The 19,573-nt window shown below is 42.0% G+C and overlaps 2 protein-coding genes across 3 annotated transcripts in view; one reads left to right on the top strand and one right to left on the bottom strand.

The window, feature by feature from the left end:
- Window positions 1-6,697, top strand: part of LOC133636328 (gastrula zinc finger protein XlCGF57.1-like) — a 346,899-nt gene extending 340,202 nt beyond the window's left edge. The window contains exon 6 of the mRNA XM_062030245.1: window positions 5,516-6,697. Within this exon, the coding sequence (XP_061886229.1) occupies window positions 5,516-6,393 (878 nt within the window). The 3' untranslated portion in view covers window positions 6,394-6,697. The remainder of the gene's footprint in view (window positions 1-5,515) is intronic.
- The window catches only part of LOC133636327 (zinc finger protein 37-like), a 497,781-nt gene that overhangs the window by 274,789 nt on the left and 203,419 nt on the right, over window positions 1-19,573 (bottom strand). The gene's annotated exons all lie outside the window — the stretch shown is intronic.

Genomic DNA, 19,573 nt, shown 5'->3' with positions numbered 1-19,573 from the left:
CGTCACGAACACGACCACGTCACGTCACGAACACGACCACGAACACGATCGAAAACTGTTTGTCCTCCAATCGCCCCCCCCATGCTCACACCTGTGCCCAATTTATGGAGGCTACCATGGTAACTGCACCATAACAACAGTCCCCTCCCTGTCAACACTTCCTGGTTCTTAACAGGAAGTGGGCGGCGCAATCTGCCGAAAAGGAAATTAAACATGCTGAACCCAACAATCAATTTTGAGAAAATAAAATAAAAACAATATAAACAAATAAGGAATTTTGGCTCCAACAGGCATGTTCACTTCTTCTTTCGTGTATCGTCTTCATATGTCCATCTTCGTGTCGTGTAGCCACTCCCTCGTCTCAGGTCCCACTTGGAAGAGGCCCTCCTCTGAAGGTGGTCTATGCCGGGGACAGGTGGTGATGATGTGGTGGGCAGTCTGCTCAGGTTCCCCGCACTCACACGCTGCACTGTCTGTTAGGCCCCACTTCTTCATGGACGCTTTGAAGCAACCAACCCCTGTGCAAAGGCGGTTCAGGAGGGTCCATTGCCGGCGAGGTAGATCTTCTCCCTCCACGCCACCTCCAGGATCCTGGATGTAATGGTGGAGGCGTGTCTGTCCTGCTGACTCCCACTCCTGCTTCCATTCCGCTGCCAGCCAGGCTTTGGTTGTCAGATCCTCGGGGATGGAAATAAGCATCTCTTGTGCGGCCTGATTGTATGGGTGGCGGGACTTGAGTCTGCTTGGAGGTGTTGCCATGGTGGTGGTTTCATGGATGAGGTGCCAGCTGTGTTCCTGGGCTTTCCTTGCCAGGGCGAGGGTAGCGGCCTCTCGCCGTAGGCCGGCTGGCGCTATCCCTGCTAGGACTGGCAGGTAGAACACGGGGGTGGGTTTCAGGCAGCCACTTATGATCCGGAGGGCGTTGTTGATGGCCGTATCGACCTTCTTGGCATGTGGGCTTCTACACCAGGTTGGGGCACAGTACTCAGCTGCAGAGAATACGAGGGCTTGTGTGGAGATACGTAGTACCTTTGCCGAGGCCCCCATGTTGTACCAGCTAGGCGCCGGATGAGTGAGACCCTTGCTGTTACTTTAGCCCTCACTTCATCCAAATGTTGTTTGTTCACCACTGTGTTACATGGCATTTCCTTTTAACAACACTCAGTAAACATTTGGGAACTGAGGAGACACATTTTTGAAGCTTCTCAGTTGGAATTCTTTCCAATTCTTGCTTGATGTACAGCTTAAGTTGTTCAACAGTCCGGGGGTCTCCCTTCTGCTATTTTAGGCTTCATAAAGCGCCACACATTTTCAATGGGAGACAGGTCTGGACTACAGGCAGGCCAGTCTAGTACCCGCACTCTTTTACTACGAAGCCACGTTGATGTAACACGTGGCTTGGCATTGTCTTGCTGAAATAAGCAGGGGCGTCCATGGTAACGTTGCTTGGATGGCAACATATGTTGTTTCAAAAGCTGTATGTACCTTTCAGCATTAATGGTGCCTTCACAGATGTGTAAGTTACCCATGCCTTGGCCACTAATACACCCCCATACCATCACACATGCTGGCTTTTACACTTTGCGCCTAGAACAATCCGAATGGTTCTTTTCCTCTTTGGTCCGGAGGACACGACGTCCACAGTTTCCAAAAACAATTTGAAATGTGGACTTGTCAGACCACAGAACATTTTTCCACTTTGTATCAGTCCATCTTAGATGAGCTCAGGCCCAGCAAAGCCGACGGCGTTTCTGGGTGTTGTTGATAAACGGTTTTCGCCTCGCATAGGAGAGTTTTAACTTGCACTTACAGATGTAACGACCAACTGTAGTTACTGACAGTGGGTTTCTGAAGTGTTCCTGAGCCCATGTGGTGATATCCTTTACACACTGATGTGGCTTGTTGATGCAGTACAGCCTGAGGGATGGAAGGTCACGGGCTTAGCTGCTTACGTGCAGTGATTTCTCCACATTCTCTGAACCCTTTGATGATATTACGGAGCGTAGATGGTGAAATCCCTAAATTCCTTGCAATAGCTGCTTGAGAAAGGTTTTTCTTAAACTGTTCAACAATTTGCTCAGGCATTTGTTGACAAAGTGGTGACACTCGCCCCATCCTTGTTTGTGAATGACTGAGCATTTCATGGAATCTACTTTTATACCCAATCATGGCACCCACCTGTTCCCAATTAGCCTGTTCACCTGTGGGATGTTCCAAATAAGTGTTTGATGAGCATTCCTCAACTTTGTCAGTATTTATTGCCACCTTTCCCAACTTCTTTGTCACGTGTTGCTGCCATCAAATTATAAAGTTAATGATTATTTACAAAAAATAAATCAAGTTTATGAGTTTGAACATGAAATATGTTGTCTTTGTAGCATATTCAACTGAATATGTCTTGAAAATGATTTGCAAATCATTGAATTCCGTTTATATTTACATCTAACACAATTTCCCAACTCATATGGAAAGGGGGTTTGTATATATAGTATATATATATGAATATACATATATACACTTGTTTTTTATTCGTTAATTATTTATAATATCAACTTATCAGCTTTGTGTCATTACATGATGCCATGAATGTTTACATTTTGACAGAAGGAGGTATTTTTTAAAATTATTTATTTATGTTTTAAGTGATGTACATGTATGTGTACATGTAGATGATGTACCAGGACAGATCCATTAAGAGTTTAAGCAGAAATATGTCCCATAGGAATTAACTATACACAATAAAACATTGACAAAATGATGTGTCACATGAACAGCTTTTGAAGTAACACCTTTGTGACATGAAAAAAACACAATAAAAATCATGGCGTTTACTTTTTGATATTAATATAAAAGTCAAAGCAGTTTGGTTAATGAAGATGAAGTCTAATAAACAAGTTTTGTTCTTCTCCAACACGCCTCCTTGTAGTTCAGTGCAACACTTTGGCCAACAAAAATAAAGACTAGTGACAGGTAACAGTTAGAGATGCTACCTCAGTAGAAGCATTCAAGTCCCATCTTAAAACTCATTTGTATAATCTAGCCTTTAAATAGACCCCCCCTTTTTTAGACCAGTTGATCTGCCGTTTCTTTTCTTCTCTCCTCTTCTCCCCTGTCCCTTGCGAGGGGGAGTTGCATAGGTCCGGTGGCCATGGATGAAGTGCTGGCTGTCCAGAGCCGGGACCCCGGGTGGACCACTAGCCTGTGCATCGGTTGGGGACATCTCTGCGCTGCTGACCCGTCTCCGCTCGGGATGGTTTCCTGTTGGCCCCGCTGTGGACTGGACTCCCGCTGATGTGTTGGATCCACTGTGGACTGGACTTTCACAATGTTATGTCAGACCCACTCGACATCCGTTGCTTTCGGTCTCCCCTAGAGGGGGGGGGGTTACCCACATATGCGGTCCTCTCCAAGGTTTCTCATAGTCATTCACCGACGTCCCACTGGGGTGAGTTTTTCCTTGCCCGTATGTGGGCTCTGTACCGAGGATGTCGTTGTGGCTTGTACAGCCCTTTGAGACACTTGTGATTTAGGGCTATATAAATAAACATTGATTGATTGATTGATTGAGTGACACCTCTCACATCGAATACACAATCTTCACAGCCAGCGTTCAATTCCATGAGATGACAAAACATTTGAGCTAGTATTGATGTTAATTGAACACTGATACAGTTTGCAGTTAAATAAAGAAGTGAACACCCCAGCAGAGAAGGTGTAAAACAGTACTTGCAACGCGGTGCCTCCCGGTTTAAAGTGTCACCTTTTATTGTTAGTTTTGAAGGCCAAATACCTCCATATTGTACTTCACACCCTCATTATTAACCAGTAGAATTGTAGTGTTCTGCCTTTCTTCCTCTTCAAGATGTTATTGCTTGTATGCACTTTGTGTGTGCGCCTCGACCCTGTAGTCACTCAGATGGAAGAGCGGAAGTGGTACTTTTCAAAGGTGGTATCGTACCGATTTCAATTGATTGTAATGTATATAATGTAATGTATTGTGGCCAAACAGCTCCATTGTTGTTTCATGTGACATCACATGGACAAAGATAAGACCTTCTGGAGGAAAGTTCTGTGGTCAGATAAAATAAAAGTTGAGCTGTTTGGCCACAATACCCAGCAATATGTTTGGAGGAGAAAAGGTGAGGCCTTTAATCCCAGGAACACCATTCCTACCGTCAAGCATGGTGGTGGTTGTATTATGCTCTCTGCCTGTTTTGCTGCCAATGGAACTGCTGCTTTAAATGGGACAATGAAAAAGGAGCATTAGCTCCAAATTGTTCAGGACAAGCTAAAATCATCAGCCCGGAGGTTGGGTCTTGGGCACAGTTGGGTGTTCCAACAGGAACATTTGCTCACATTTTCAGTAGAGCCATAATAAATTCATAAAAGAAGCAAACTTCATGAATGTTTTTAGTGAGCAACAAGTATGTGCTCCAATCACTACATCACAAAAATATAAGAGCTGTAGAAATTATTGGAAACTCAAGACAGCCATGACATGATGTTCTTTACAAGTGTATATGTATGTATGTCCATCCATCCATCCACTTTCTACAGCTTATCCCTTTCGGCGTGGCGGGGGGTGCTGGAGCCTATCTCAGCTACAATCAGGTGGAAGGCGGGGTATGTATATATATATATACTGTATATTTATGTATATATGTTATATGTATGTATGTATATATATATACTGTATATTTATGTATATATGTTATATGTATGTATGTATATATATACTGTATATTTATGTAAATATGTTATATGTATGTATATATATATATATATATATATATACTGTATATTTAGGGGACGGCGTGGCGAGGTTGGGAGAGTGGCCGTGCCAGCAATCTGAAGGTTACTGGTTCAATCCCCACCTTCTGCCATCCTAGTCACGTCCGTTGTGTCCTAGAGCAAGACACTTCACCCTTGCTCCTGATGGGCCTGGTTAGCGCCGTGCATGGCAGCTCCCGCCATCAGTGTGTGAATGTGTGTGTGTGAATGGGTGAATGTGAAAAATAGTGTCAAAGCACTTTGAGTTCCTCAAAAAGGTAGAAAAGCGCTATACAAGTACGACCCATTTACCATTTATGTATATATGTTCAGTTTAACAGTCCAGTTGTGATTGATTGAATGCTCTGAGAATTATACTGGACATTCTTTTGTAATTGCCACAAAATAACATTTAGTGTTTTGTTAATTTCTTGCCAAAAATATTTTTATTTAATAGATATTTTCAAAGCAGAATATTGTCCTTAGGGCCCTCTGGCACCTCATGGGGGACCCGTAAAATCTGTGCCTCTTAAGACCTCACTGTTGGCTTTGTACTCTCATGTTACTTCTCAACTAGTCAAAGTTGATGCTAATCAAACTGTTTCTTCTCCTTTTTACTGAAAGTGAAAGCAAAAGTGAGTCCACAAATAACCAAATCGTAAAGCAGAATCGAAAATGAAATCTGAATTGGTCAAATCTTATCTATTTCCATCCCAGCATGTGTTTGTCTTCTTGTGTCCTGCAGACGTCTGTGAAAAATATGGTCCACCTGAGCAGCAGGAGGGGTCCTCCAGTATAGAGCAGAAGAGGTCACAGCACCTCCACCTGAAAGAAGAGGAGCCACAGCCCCCCCACTTCATAGAGGAAGACAAGAGACACCTCATCAGTGTGAAGAGTGAAGATGATGAGGTCAAAGGTGAGAGTGAGGAGAAGAGAAGCAGCAGCTCAACACAACACATGACAACAGAAGCTGATGGAGACCACTGTGGAGGATCACAAGCAGACAAGATCTTAGCTCCACTATCAGATAGTGAGGACACAACGTCACACTCTCCTGACACTGATGATGAACACTCTAAACATGATAAGACATGTCACACTGACAACACTCACTTCACATGTTCTCACTGTCACACAACTTTTAAACACCATCGTAGTCTGAAAAGACACATGAGAACACACACTGGAGAAAAACCTTTTTCGTGTTCAATCTGCAGTAAAGCTTTTACTCAAAGGCCCAGTTTCAAAGTACACATGAGAACACACACTGGAGAAAAACCTTTTTCCTGCTCAGAATGTGGTAAAAGTTTTGTAGTAAATCAAAGTTTAAAAGTACACATGAGAACACACACTGGTGAAAAACCTTTTTCATGCTCAATCTGCAGTAAAGATTTTACTCAAAGGCCCCATTTCAAAGCACACATGAGAATGCACTCTGGTGAAAAACCGTACTCCTGTTCAAGCTGCAACAAAAGCTTTCGTCACCTAAACACTCTTAGAACACACATGAGAAGACACCCAGGAGAGAAAGTGTTGAGTTGCAGTGTGTGTGGTGAAAGATTGTCTTCTAAGTGCCAGTGTAAGAAACACAAGTGTGCTGGTGAGAACAGCAGCAGCAAATGAAGTTTTACATGTGTTCATACCTTTGCTTTTGAGTACACATAAATCCCTCTTAGTTCATATTTACTGGTTCACATCTGAAACATCTTCTGGACCACTTCTGGAAGCATATTATTATTTACTTTATACATCATTTGAGCAGTTGTCTTTTATACAATTTTAAAATGTGTGACTTTATGAATCATTAGTTGGGTCTCTATAATCCATTCTATTAATTGTCTTTATTACTCTCTTGTGTAATATGAATATTGTTGTGTGATTGTTTTATATGTATGTCCCCAGACCTTTATGCAATAAACAATGTATGCTTCAACTGAAGTTGGGTACAATAATTTCAGTTAATATTTGTAAGTATGTATTTTATTCTATTTAGTATTCCACTCCATTTTTTTAGGTTTCTTTATATGATTTATATGTAGTGTCCAGCTTACTTCATTATCTATATTAACTCCTAAACATATGATTACCTTTATTCCTTTCATTTCAATATTATCCATCATAATTTGTGTTTTACATTTTTACAATCTCCAAATATGATATATTTAGTTTTATTGAAGTTTAGTGACAGTTTATTGATGTGCAGCCATCTTTTTATGGTCAAGTTGTCTCTGGATAAAATAAGATGAGAGTTAAATCAAGCAGTAATGAAGGTGAAGAATGTAAGATTATTATATACATCATTATATATACTGTAGTTACACTCAGTAGTGACAATTAAAGACACTTTCATCCTGTTCATTTGAGCAAAGAAAAAGAGTAAAGTGTAATATTCTAAACAATAGAAGAATATTAATATCAGCAGTCAATATTCCAACATTGTGAAGCTGACCTATGGTAAAAAACATATTCAGCTTTAAAGGCTTTATGAGAGTGATGTAATTATCACAATCAGAAATACTTTATTAATCCCAGAGGGGAAATTAAAATGTTCAGCGCTGTTATAAACATGTGAATATTCAGTGTAATAATATATGATATTAATACCATAATAAAGTGGTATGTTTGGGGATGTGTAATATTGTTTGTATGAACATCCTAAATGTTTTCATGCTGGAATAGTTTGAATTAGTAGAGAGTGGAAAAAATGAGGCAGTAATGATAATAATGGTTTGTTTTAAGCCTGTTTATGAATAATTAAAGATAATTAAAATACCAAAATGGAGCTTACATCCTCAGTGAGCTGAACTCCAGCAGTAAAGATGAGATAAATAATGAGGAAAGGGCAGAAGTCAAATGTTTCTTCAGGTTGGAAAGAATGCATACATTTTGTTTTGACCTCCTTAAAGCTGCTTTTTACTTCCTGTCCTGTTTGTGTCCAAGTCTGTAGTGTGGACCATAGGACAGAAGGAGGACATTCTGTTAATAGCCTGTGGAGGGCAGCAATACACCTAAGATGTTCTACTAGTCTGCTGGAAATAGAAGAAGAAGAAGGAGGAAAAAGCAAGATGGCGTGTGATGGAGAAAGTCAGGCACGTGGGCATTATAGTTGTGTATTTTTAATCAGTGCATACATGTGCACATATATGTCGTTTAATAGAGTAAACATCTTCAATAATTGTTTGTATCCGGATACATTAGTCTGAGCGCATTTATATTAGTGTTCTACTTAGCTTGCTAGCTGCTAACTACATTTATTATTATCAATATATCATGTTCTTGTGACATGATATCTTTTTGTGCTATTTTTTAATATTAAAGGGGAAATGTACTTTTTTTAAATCATTCACAGTCCTTATGTAAGACAAGAACACACGTTTTTTATTTGCATTCTAAATCGTAAATAAACACTAGCAAAAGTCGCTTTATTCTGCCTATAAAGTGCTCTAAATCAGTGGTCCCCAACCACCGGGCTGTGGCCCGGTACTGGTCCGCGGACCGATTGGTACCAGGCCGCACAAGAAATTTAATTTTTTTTATTTTTTATTTTTTTTAATTAAATTAACATAAAAACACAATATATACAATATATACCAATATAGATCAATACAGTCTGCAGGGATACAGTCCGTAAGCACACATGATTGTATTTCTTTATGAAAACAAAACAAAACAAAAAAAAACCCCACCACCATACAATTTCGCTGCGCTTGTTGAGGGATGACAAGTCTGGACTGTATATAATGAACAGTTTCTCTTTTCCGCTCCAAATTCACATTTGTTGAGCACTGTACGACGATCAGAAATGGAAAAATTCAACATCGACTACTCCACGAAGAACATTCCCATACCCGCGCAGAATGACTACAAGCTAAGGCTCATAGAAAAGACGGAACACTTCCTAAGAAGGATGCTATGGAAAGCATACTTTTTCCTCCACCCAGAAACAAAAGGAACACAAAAGAAAACTTACGGATTCAAATCCACCAAGAACCCACCCACAGTTGAGGAACTAAAGGATTTTGAGAACGACATGCTCAAAATGATACAATCAGTCAAATTCAAGCCAGTTCGCAACCCACTCCTCACCAAGCTGAAAAATGACACGGAGCGCATCAAGAAAGTAAGCAACCTCATCATAGCCGCCGATAAAACCACACATTTCTACAGAATGGACATACAAGAACATAACACTTTACTGGACAGAAGCATCACCAAATCATACAAAAAAGCACAACCCAACACTTTACAGAGCATCCACCTGGAAAACAAACGGATTGTGGCTGAACTGGACATCGAGGACAGGGTGGACGCTACAGCCAACAAGGAAGCCTTCATCACATTGAATGACCACAAACCCAACTTCGCAAATAACCCATCATGCCGACTAATAAACCCAACTAAATCCGAAATAGGAAAAATCAGCAAAATAATCCTGGACAGAATCAACACAAAAATTACGGACAAAACACCACTCAACCAATGGAGAAATACAGCAGCAGTAATCAAATGGTTCAGCAACATCCAAGACAAACAACAGCACAACTTTATCTCCTTCGATGTCGAAGAATTTTACCCTTCCATCACACAAGACCTACTGACCAAAGCACTAGACTTTGCCTTGGACTACGACTCAATCACAGGCAACGAAAGAAACATCATCATCCATGCAAAGAACGCCATACTCTTCCGCAACGGTACACCATGGCAAAAAAAGAACAATTCAACATTCAACGTCACTATGGGGAGTTTTGACGGAGCAGAAACGTGCGAACTTGTTGGGAGTTTTCTCCTCTCCCAGCTCGCTAGCCTCAACCTGAACCTTGGTATTTACCGTGATGACGGACTGGCAGTGTGTCGCGCCTCGCCAAGGAGCAGCGAGAAAACCAAGAAGCGTATATGCCAAATCTTCAAAGAGAACGGCCTACGGACCACGATTGAAGCCAACAAGCAAACCGTCAACTTCCTCGACGTCACTTTCAACCTGAGGAATAACAGCTACCAACCATTCACGAAACCCAACACAACACTCCAATACGTGCACCATGACAGCAACCACCCACCCACCACCACGAAAAGAATACCTACCGGTATTAATAAAAGACTATCGATGCTGTCATCTAGCAAAGCTGAATTCGACAAAGCAACCCCCCCGTACCAAAAAGCACTTGATGAAAGCGGATACAACTTCACCCTCACCTACGAACCCACGCCAGGAAACCAACCAAAAAGGAGCAGAAAACGAAACAACATTATCTGGTACAACCCCCCCATACAGCAAAAACGTCTCAACTAATATAGACTTAGACTTAGACAAACATTAATGATCCACAAGGGAAATTGTTCAACACAGTAGCTCAGTTACAATGATGGAAAGGACAATGCAGGTATAAATACACTAATATAGCTATAAAAAAATCTAACATATATACAAACATGTACATAATATGTGTACAGAGTAATTTATATACGGATATATTATATTATGTCTATAACATATACACAATATAAACCAATGACCATGTACAATATTACAGTATATACATTCTATATGACAGCAGCAGCATAAAATGGAGAGTAGGTCCAGCAGTAAATAGAAAATAGACATTATAAACAAAGAGAAGTAGCTAACATGTCAGGTGTCAGGTAATAGGCAGATGTCATCTATTGCTGTATGGCGAGTGATTATACAGCTGGATGGAGTGTGGAATGAAGGAGTTCTTGAATCGCACAGTGCGGGAAGGAAGTTGAAGGAGCCTGTTGGAGTATGAACTCCGCTGTCCCTTAATTGTCAGGTGGAGTGGGTGGGAAGGATTGTCCATGATGGCCAGCAGTTTGTCCAGTGACCTCCTGTCCCTCACTGACACAAACGCCTCCAATTGCGTGCCAATAGTTTGGCCGGCTTTCCGGATCAGATTATCAATCCGGTTTGAGTCCCTTTTGCTAGTGCTGCTCCCCCAACAAACCACTGCAAAGTACAGTGCACTGGCCACAACAGACTGATAAAAGATCTCCAACAGCTTGCTGCACACATTGAATGACCTAAGCTTCCTCAGAAAAAAGAGTCTGCTCATGCCCTTCTTGTAAACAGCTTTGCAGTTGTCCTTCCAGTCCAGTCTGCTGTTCAAGTGGACTCCCAGGTACTTGTACTGCTCCACTACTGCCACCTCCCGGCCCTGGATCTTGATGGGCTCCACCGGGGTCACTCTCTTCCTGAAGTCGATGACCAGCTCCTTGGTGTTGTCCACATTAAGGACCAGATGGTTCGCCTGAGACCACTCCACAAAGTCAGCGATCAGTGTCCTGTACTCCAATTCCCGTCCCTCTCCGATACACCCGACCACAGCAGAGTCGTCAGAGTATTTCTGCAGGTGGCAGGACCTGGAACTATACTGGAAGTCTGAGGTGTACAGGGTGAACAGGAAAGGAGACAGGACGGTCCCCTGTGGAGCACCTACACCACTGACCACAGTATCCGACACGGAGCTCCCCAGTCGCACAAACTGGGGCCTGTCAGACAAGTAATCAGTGATCCAGGAGACAATGGATGAACTGACACCCATCCTGAGCAACTTGTCACTCATCAGAATTGGCTGAATTGTGTTAAAGGCACTGGAGAAATCAAAAAACATGATCCTCACAGTGCCCTTCCCACCATCCAGGTGAGAGTGAGCATGATGCAGCAGGTAGATAACAGCATCGTCCACTCCTACATGGGGCTGATATGCAAACTGTAGAGGATCCAGGGAAGGAGCCACCAGTGGCCTCAGCTGATCCAGCACAAGTCTCTCGAGGACCTTCATGACCTGGGACGTCAGGGCAACAGGTCTGAAGTCATTTGAGCTCGATGGGATGGGCTTCTTGGGCACCGGCACTATGCAGGATGTTTTCCATAGCGCTGGTAGCCGTTCTAGCTTCAGACTCAGGTTGAAGATGAAGTGCAGGATCCCAGTTAGCTGCGCAGCGCAAGTCTTCAGGACCCAGGGGTTGACTCGGTCAGGGCCTGCTGACTTAGCTGGATTGACTTTCTCCAGCTGCCGTTTTACAAGTCCAGGTGTCAGACACACCGGGCTGGCTTTCTCAGTGGGGGTGGAAGTGGGGGAGGGGAGAGGGGGGAAAAACGGCTGTGGCAGGTAAAAGAGAAGGAGGGGGAGGTGGAGGTGTGAGAACAGGAGTAGTGGGGGGAGGGCCAGTAAGGGGTGTGTTGCTAAATCTGTTGAAAAAAAAAATTCAGCTCGTTGACTCTATCTGCACCCCCATCCAGCAGTTTGGCTTTATTGTTGAAGCCTGTGATGGCCTTCATACCTTTCCAAACCTCACGAGTGTTGTTTTGTTGGAGTTTAGCTTCAAGCTTCCTTCTATAGGCATCTTTCCCTTCTTGAAGATTAACTCTGAGCTGCCACTGAATCCTCTTCAACTCGTCCCGATCACCGGATCTGAAGGCTCGCTACTTTTTATTTAGCAGCACCTTTAGCTGGCTGGTGATCCAGGGCTTGTTATTTGGGTAACAGTGGACAGTTTTTGTCGGGATGATGGAGTCCTCACAGAAATTTATGTAGTCAGTGATGCAGTCTGTGATTTTGTTGACATCTGTCCCGTGAGGCTTACAGGTTACTTCCCAGTCTGTAGTCTCAAAGCAGTCTTGTAAGGCTATGCCTGCCTCAATGCTTCTCTGTTGCACTGATTTAGTTGAGATGGGCTGCCTCCTCACAGCAGGAACGTAATGAGGTGTTAAAAGCACCAGATTGTGATCAGACCGTCCCAGGGGGGGCAGGGCAGTGGCGCTGTATGCATCTTTTGAATTAGCATACAGTAGGTCCAGAGTTTTATTTTCCCGTGTTGCACAGTGTACATATTGATGGAAAGTGGGTAAAATAGAGTCCAGAAAAACATGATTAAAGTCACCCGAAATGAGAATGAGGGCATCGGGATGTTTGGTCTGTTGCTTAGCAACAGCGGCGTGAATGGTGTCACAAGCAGCAGTTTCGTCAGCAGAAGGAGGAACATACACTCCGATGAAGATTACAGAAGTAAATTCCCTTGGCAAATAATATGGCCGAATTCCAACAGCCAGAAGTTCAATGTCCAGCGTACAAACACACTCCTTTACAGTAATATGAGCAGGATTACACCACCTCTCGTTCACAAAGATGGCAATCCCTCCACCTTTTTTCTTACCACTCAGGAGTGTGCTTCTATCCGCCCGTGAGGTTGTGAAGCCGGGTAGAGACGCGCTGTGGTCCGGGAAGTCCGCATGTAGCCAAGTCTCCGTAAAGCACATGATGCTGCACACGGCGTACTCCTTTTGAGTTCGGACGAGCCCAAACAATTCGTCCATTTTGTTCGCCAAAGACCGCACGTTCCCCATGAGGACAGAGGGGATGGCAGGCTTAAATTTCCTTCTGCGCTCCTTCATCTTTATGCCGGCACGGCGTCCCCTGCGCTTTTTCCGTACTTCCACGGGAAGGTCCGGCCGCGTTCCCCATAGCGCTGGTAAGGAGAGCGCAAACAGCTCCTCGCGGGTGTAAACAAAAGGTCTGCTGCTCCGCTGATCAAAGCCAAGCACCAAACGGCCCGAAAAGAAAAAGAAAAGTAACGAAAACACACAAAAGCGCCCAAGAACCATAATTAGTGGTTTATGGAAGGTAAGAGATTAAAAAAAGGCAAGAAAAGTTAAGAATAATACCAAAAATAAAGTAAAATGAAAGGAATTCAAAGGAGCTACTGTGATGTGCTGCCACTCTTCCAGGCGCACTCTAAGTAGGTTGTATATTGGCCACAAATTCCTCACCCTGATCGACAAACACTTCCCCAAAGGCAACACCCTAAGAAAAGTATTCAACAAGAACAACATTAAATTGAGCTACAGCTGCATGAACAACATACGACAAATCATTTCAAACCACAATAAAGCAATTGAAAAGGAGCCGTCCACCACCAGGCAGAACGACTCCAAAACCGACAAAGGCTGTAACTGCCGCAAGAAACCTGATTGCCCTCTCAATGGGGGGTGCCTACAACCATCAGTCGTTTACCAAGCAAAGGTAACACGCAAGGACATTAACACATCCGACACATATGTAGGATTAACTGAGGGAGCATTCAAAACCAGATGGAACAATCACAAAGCCTCGTTCAGAAGCAAAAGCTTGCGGAACACTACAGAACTCAGTAAACACATTTGGAATCTCAAAGACAATAATGTTGAATATTTGATAACATGGCAAATTCTTGCATCCAGCACACCTTACAACAGTGGTAATAAAAGATGCAACCTATGCTTAAAAGAGAAACTGTTCATTATATACCGTCCAGAGTTGTCATCCCTCAACAAGCGCAGCAAAATTGTATCAGCATGCCGTCACAGAAGGAAACACCTCCTAGGTAACACATGAGCCAATCACCACGCCCCCACGCCTGCCTGTACCCACCCGCTCTGTGCCCTATATAAACCATGGTATGTGAATGCTTCCATTAAAATCTCCTGATGATTGAGGAACCCCTCATGAAACAGGCCTGTAGAGATGAAATAGTCTTGTGATTTTTTCCCACACATACATATTACGCTCTACCACGGTATCGAGCACTATTTTTTTTTGGATAATCCAATTAAGACACATATATATATATATATATATATATATATATATATATATATATATATATATATATATATATATATATATATATATATATATATATATATATATATATATATATATATATATATATATATATATATATATATTGGAGCCAAATATCCTTATTTGTTTATATTGTTTTTATTGTATTTTCTCTTATTAATTGTTGGGTTCAGCATGTTGAATTTCCTTTGCGGCAGATTGCTCCGCCCACTTCCTGTTAAGAACCAGGAAGTGTTGACAGGGAGGGGACTGTTGCTATGGTGCGGTTACCATGGTAGCCTCCATAAATTGGGTTCAGGTGTGAGCATGGGCAGGGCGATTGGAGGACAAACAGTTTTCGACCGTGTCGTGTCGTGTCGTGTTCGTGTGGTGACAATGCTGTGATAATGTGCCATTCTAGGTCAGCATACTTTGTTATATAACTTACATTTGATTTATTTTAGATAGCTTTTAATAAAGGGATTGTCATATCCAAACACATTAAATTCTACTGGACATTCTATCATTTGCACGCGTCAAACTGGTCAACACAGTCGCCCTCGGTACCAGCCCAAAGGTAAGGGCTGTAGCATTAAGTCGAAAACTTTAGTCTTCGTTTTGGAAAAGGACTAAGTTTGAATTTCAGTAAGACACGCAGTGGACACTTCATTAGGAACAGGAAGTAATTAGACTGCAAGCAGCGCGCAGTGACGTGTGCACCTGGAGCGCACGCTGGGACGGTGCATGTTCAGCCACAGGCCTCCTTTGGACCAGGAGAAGAGCCAGACAGCGGACGGGATCGTCGTTTGGGGCCAGGAGCAATGCAGCGACAGGCAGGCAGACGGAGGACGCCGCGCTGATCGAGACGGAGGACGTCGCGCTGATCGAACAATAGCCACGTACGGCGGCCGCAGCCCTCGCCGTTTGGAGTGACAGCTGAGCAGCGCTGGGACACGCAACGCAACGCTGTTTGAGACAAGACAAGAACAACATAAAGGTATGTAGCGCGCTAATATAACAGTGTGTGCACACTAAGACAGCAACACAAAATCCAATGCATTGGTGGTTAATATTCATTGTTATTTAGCCCGAGCAGGTGTGGCATGCAGGTGTGGCATGCAGGTGTGGCATGCAGGTGCCAATCAGGCGCAGCTGAGTGGAACAGCGCTAAGGGAAGCAAGCAGGAAACTGAACAAAAATAAGAGCGCTGACAGGAAATAAAACACAAACGGAGGGAAAACTAAAACATAACCAAAACTGTCAGTGACAAGCCTGACATTCACTAAGTACAAAGAATAACAATTATGATAAACATATTGAATCTTTTCTTTATTATTATTATTATTGTTGTGTAGATGTTCACATGTCTAATATTAAGTATTTATTATTTGTTTACTTACTTATTGTAAAAAAAAAAAGTATTTACTGGTTCACTGTTCTGTTAAAAAACAGAGAACAACAAATGATTAAACTGCTAGGATATGAAAAGGGGTAAAATAAATAAGCTCTGCTTCTTCCTACTCCTTTTCCGACAGTTATATTTGTTTATGAGTGAGGCCATTTTTGGGGGGTGTGTTGGTATGGGGCGGTATAGCTCGGTTGGTAGAGCGGCCGTGCCAGCAACTTGAGGGTTGCAGGTTCGATCCCCGCTTCCGCCATCCTAGTCACTGCCGTCGTGTCCTTGGGCAAGACACTTTACCCACCTGCTCCCAGTGCCACCCACACTGGTTTAAATGTAACTTAGATATTGGGTTTCACAATGTAAAGCGCTTTGAGTCACTTGAGAAAAAGCGCTATATAAATGTAATTCACTTCACTAGGTCAGGGGTCGGCAACCCGCGGCTCTAGAGCCGCATGCGGCTCTTTAGCACCACCCCAGTGGCTTTCTGGACCTTTTTCAAAAATGTATGAAAAATGAAATAAGATGAGGGGTAAAAAATATATTTTTTGTTTTAAAGGCCTACTGAAATGAATTTTTTTTATTCAAACGGGGATAGCAGATCTATTCTATGTGTCATACTTGATCATTTCGCGATATTGCCATATTTTTGCTGAAAGGATTTAGTATAGAACAACGACGATAAAGATTGCAACTTTTGGTATCTGATAAAAAAAGGCTTGCCCCTACCGGAAGTAGCGTGACGTAGTCAGTTGAACATATACGCAAAGTTCCCTATTGTTTACAATGATGGCCGCATGAAGTGAGAGAGATTCGGACCGAGAAAGCGACAATTTCCTCATTAATTTGAGCGAGGATGAAAGATTTGTGGATGAGTAAAGTGCAAGTGAAGGACTAGTGGGGAGTTGAAGCTATTCAGATAGGGAAGATGCTGTGAGAGCCGGGGGTGACCTGATATTCAGCTGGGAATGACTACAACAGTAAATAAACACAAGACATATATATACTCTATTAGCCACAACACAACCAGGCTTATATTTAATATGCCACAAATTAATCCTGCATAAAAACACCTGCGTGTTTGTTATGCTAGCTCCTAGCTCCTCTGCTAGCTCCTAGCTCCATAGAACACGCCAATACAATTCAAACACCTGATCAACACACACAATCACTCAGCCCAAAAGACCGTTCACCTAACCCAAGGTTCATAAAGCTTATATATTTTTAAAACGTTACGTACATACGCAAAAAAAAGTTGTGCACATACGGTCAAGCGATCAAATGTTTAGAAGCCAAAGCTGCATACTCACAGTAGCACGTCTGCGTCTTTGTCATCCAAATCAAAGTAATCCTGGTAAGAGTCTGTGTTGTCCCAGTTCTCTACAGGCGTCTGTGTATCGAAGTCAAAAGTCCTCCTGGTTAGAGTCTCTGTTATCCGAGTTCTTCCATCTTGACTGCATCTTTCGGGAATGTAAACAAAGAAGCGCCGGCTGTGTACTGTTGTTGCTGACTACGTTCGAAAAATACGTCCATTTCGCACCGACAACTTTCTTCTTTGCTTGCTCAGCTTCCTTCTCCATAATGCAATGAACATGATTGCAACAGATTCACGAACACAGATGTCCAGAATACTGTGGAATTATGAAATGAAAACAGAGCTTTTTCGTATTGGCTTCAATGTGGAAGGCATACCCGTGTTCCCCGGGCTACGTCACGCGCATACGTCATCCTCAGAGGCGTTTCGAACCGGAAGTTTAGCGGCAAATTTAAAATGTCACTTTATAAGTTAACCCGGCCGTATTGGCATGTTATAATGTTAAGATTTCATCATTGATATATAAACTATCAGACTGCGTGGTCGGTAGTAGTGGCTTTCAGTAGGCCTTTAATATGGTTTCTGTAGGAGGACAAACATGACACTAACCTCCCTAATTGTTATAAATCACACTGTTTATATTAAACATGCTTCACTGATTCGAGTATTTGGCGAGCGCCGTTTTGTCCTACTAATTTTGGCGGTCCTTGAACTCACCTTAGTTTGTTTACATGTATAACTTTCTCCGACTTTGTAGGACGTGTTTTATGCCACTTCTTTTTCTGTCTCATTTTGTCCACCAAACTTTTTAACGTTGTGCATGAGTGCACAAAGGTGAGTTTTGTTGATGTTATTGACTTTTGTGGAGTGCTAATCAGACATATTTGGTCACTGCATGACTGCAAGCTAATCGATGCTAACATGCTATTTAGGCTAGCTATATGTACATATTGCATCATTATGCCTCGTTTGTAGCTATATTTGAGCTCATTTAGTTTCCTTTAAGTCATCTTAATTTAATTTATATCGCATGACACACTACCTGTATGTTATATGGCTTTTAATTTTTTGCGGCTCCAGAGAGATTTTTTTGTTGTTGTATTTTTGGTCCAATATGGCTCTTTCAACATTTTAGGTTGCCGACCCCTGCCCTAGGTAGTGAAGAATAACGGTGCAGTGCTCTCTACCGTTATTAAAAAGAGACGACTGACTTTTATGACAACTTTCCTGACATAAACACCCAGCGATCATGATGGAGTATCAACCTTTTGTCTTAATAACTTTCATAAAGCAATCATTGACAGTGATTTGGTATAAAAAAAAGTCGGCAGAAGACGTAAAAATCTTAAAAAATAAATAAGCCAATATTTGATGATATTCACACCCTGATAATACAAATGTCTCACACATATGTTTTGCTTTACAAAAATAATTCTATAACCAAATTTTCTTTGTAGGTACCATCTGTGTGTGTGTGTTTAGATGTTATGATATTTATAATAAGGGTTTCAAAAATGAATGAGTAATAATATTTATAAAAAAAAAGTTTATTGTTCTTTTTTTCCCCAAATAATGATAGTATATGATAATAACAACCAACTAGTGTTATTTGAGTGGTTATGAAGTATTATCATGACGTTATTAAAAAATTAATAACTACAAGTACTCAACACTCAGCAAAATATTGTATTTTCAAAATAAGACTTGTACTATAACAGACTAGCAGAATGAAGACCATATATGTGCCATGTGTTTTTTAGTTGGTATAATGTTTAATCATAGTTTGTTATTGAAGTTATGATACAAATTATTACCCACACATATTTCTTAAAAATCAGCAAAAAAGCATTTTTTCAAAACAAGAGTTGTAGTAAAACCAACTGGGCACCATCTATGCATTTACCAAACAAAATGCAAAACGTTCAATCAGTGCACGTATTAAAAGTTACTTTTAAATGACATGATGAGGTAAAAAGATGTAAACAAACCTGATCTGTGTAGCACAACTTGAGGTTTGAAAACAGCATCCAGTAGTTCTTGTTGACGCTCTTTTTCATCTTTCGTCCCTCTTTGTACTCTGCTATGGTTCTTTCAAACACTCCAAAGATTTCTTCAACGACACAATTTAGTCTCAACTTTCTGACCGGACACATTTTTTAAAGAAACAAAACCTGCGTGTTGCTAACTTCCGGCTTTTCTTCTTCGCTGGTTTCTCGCTGCAACGATCAAACGCGCGGACTTAAAGCTGATTTTAAAAGTTGAATTAAGATCGATCAATTAATCATCCATCCATCCATCCATTTTCTACCGCTTATTCCCTTCGGGGTAGCGGGGGGTGCTGGAGCCTATCTCAGCTACAATCGGGCGGAAGGCGGGGTACACCCTGGACAAGTCGCCACCTCATCACAGGGCCAACACAGATAGACAGACAACATTCACACTCACATTCACACACTAGGGACCATTTAG

Source organism: Entelurus aequoreus, linkage group LG20, assembly GCF_033978785.1.
Source record: "Entelurus aequoreus isolate RoL-2023_Sb linkage group LG20, RoL_Eaeq_v1.1, whole genome shotgun sequence".
Taxonomy (NCBI): Eukaryota; Metazoa; Chordata; class Actinopteri; order Syngnathiformes; family Syngnathidae; genus Entelurus; species Entelurus aequoreus.
This window is presented reverse-complemented; position numbering and strand designations above follow the sequence as displayed.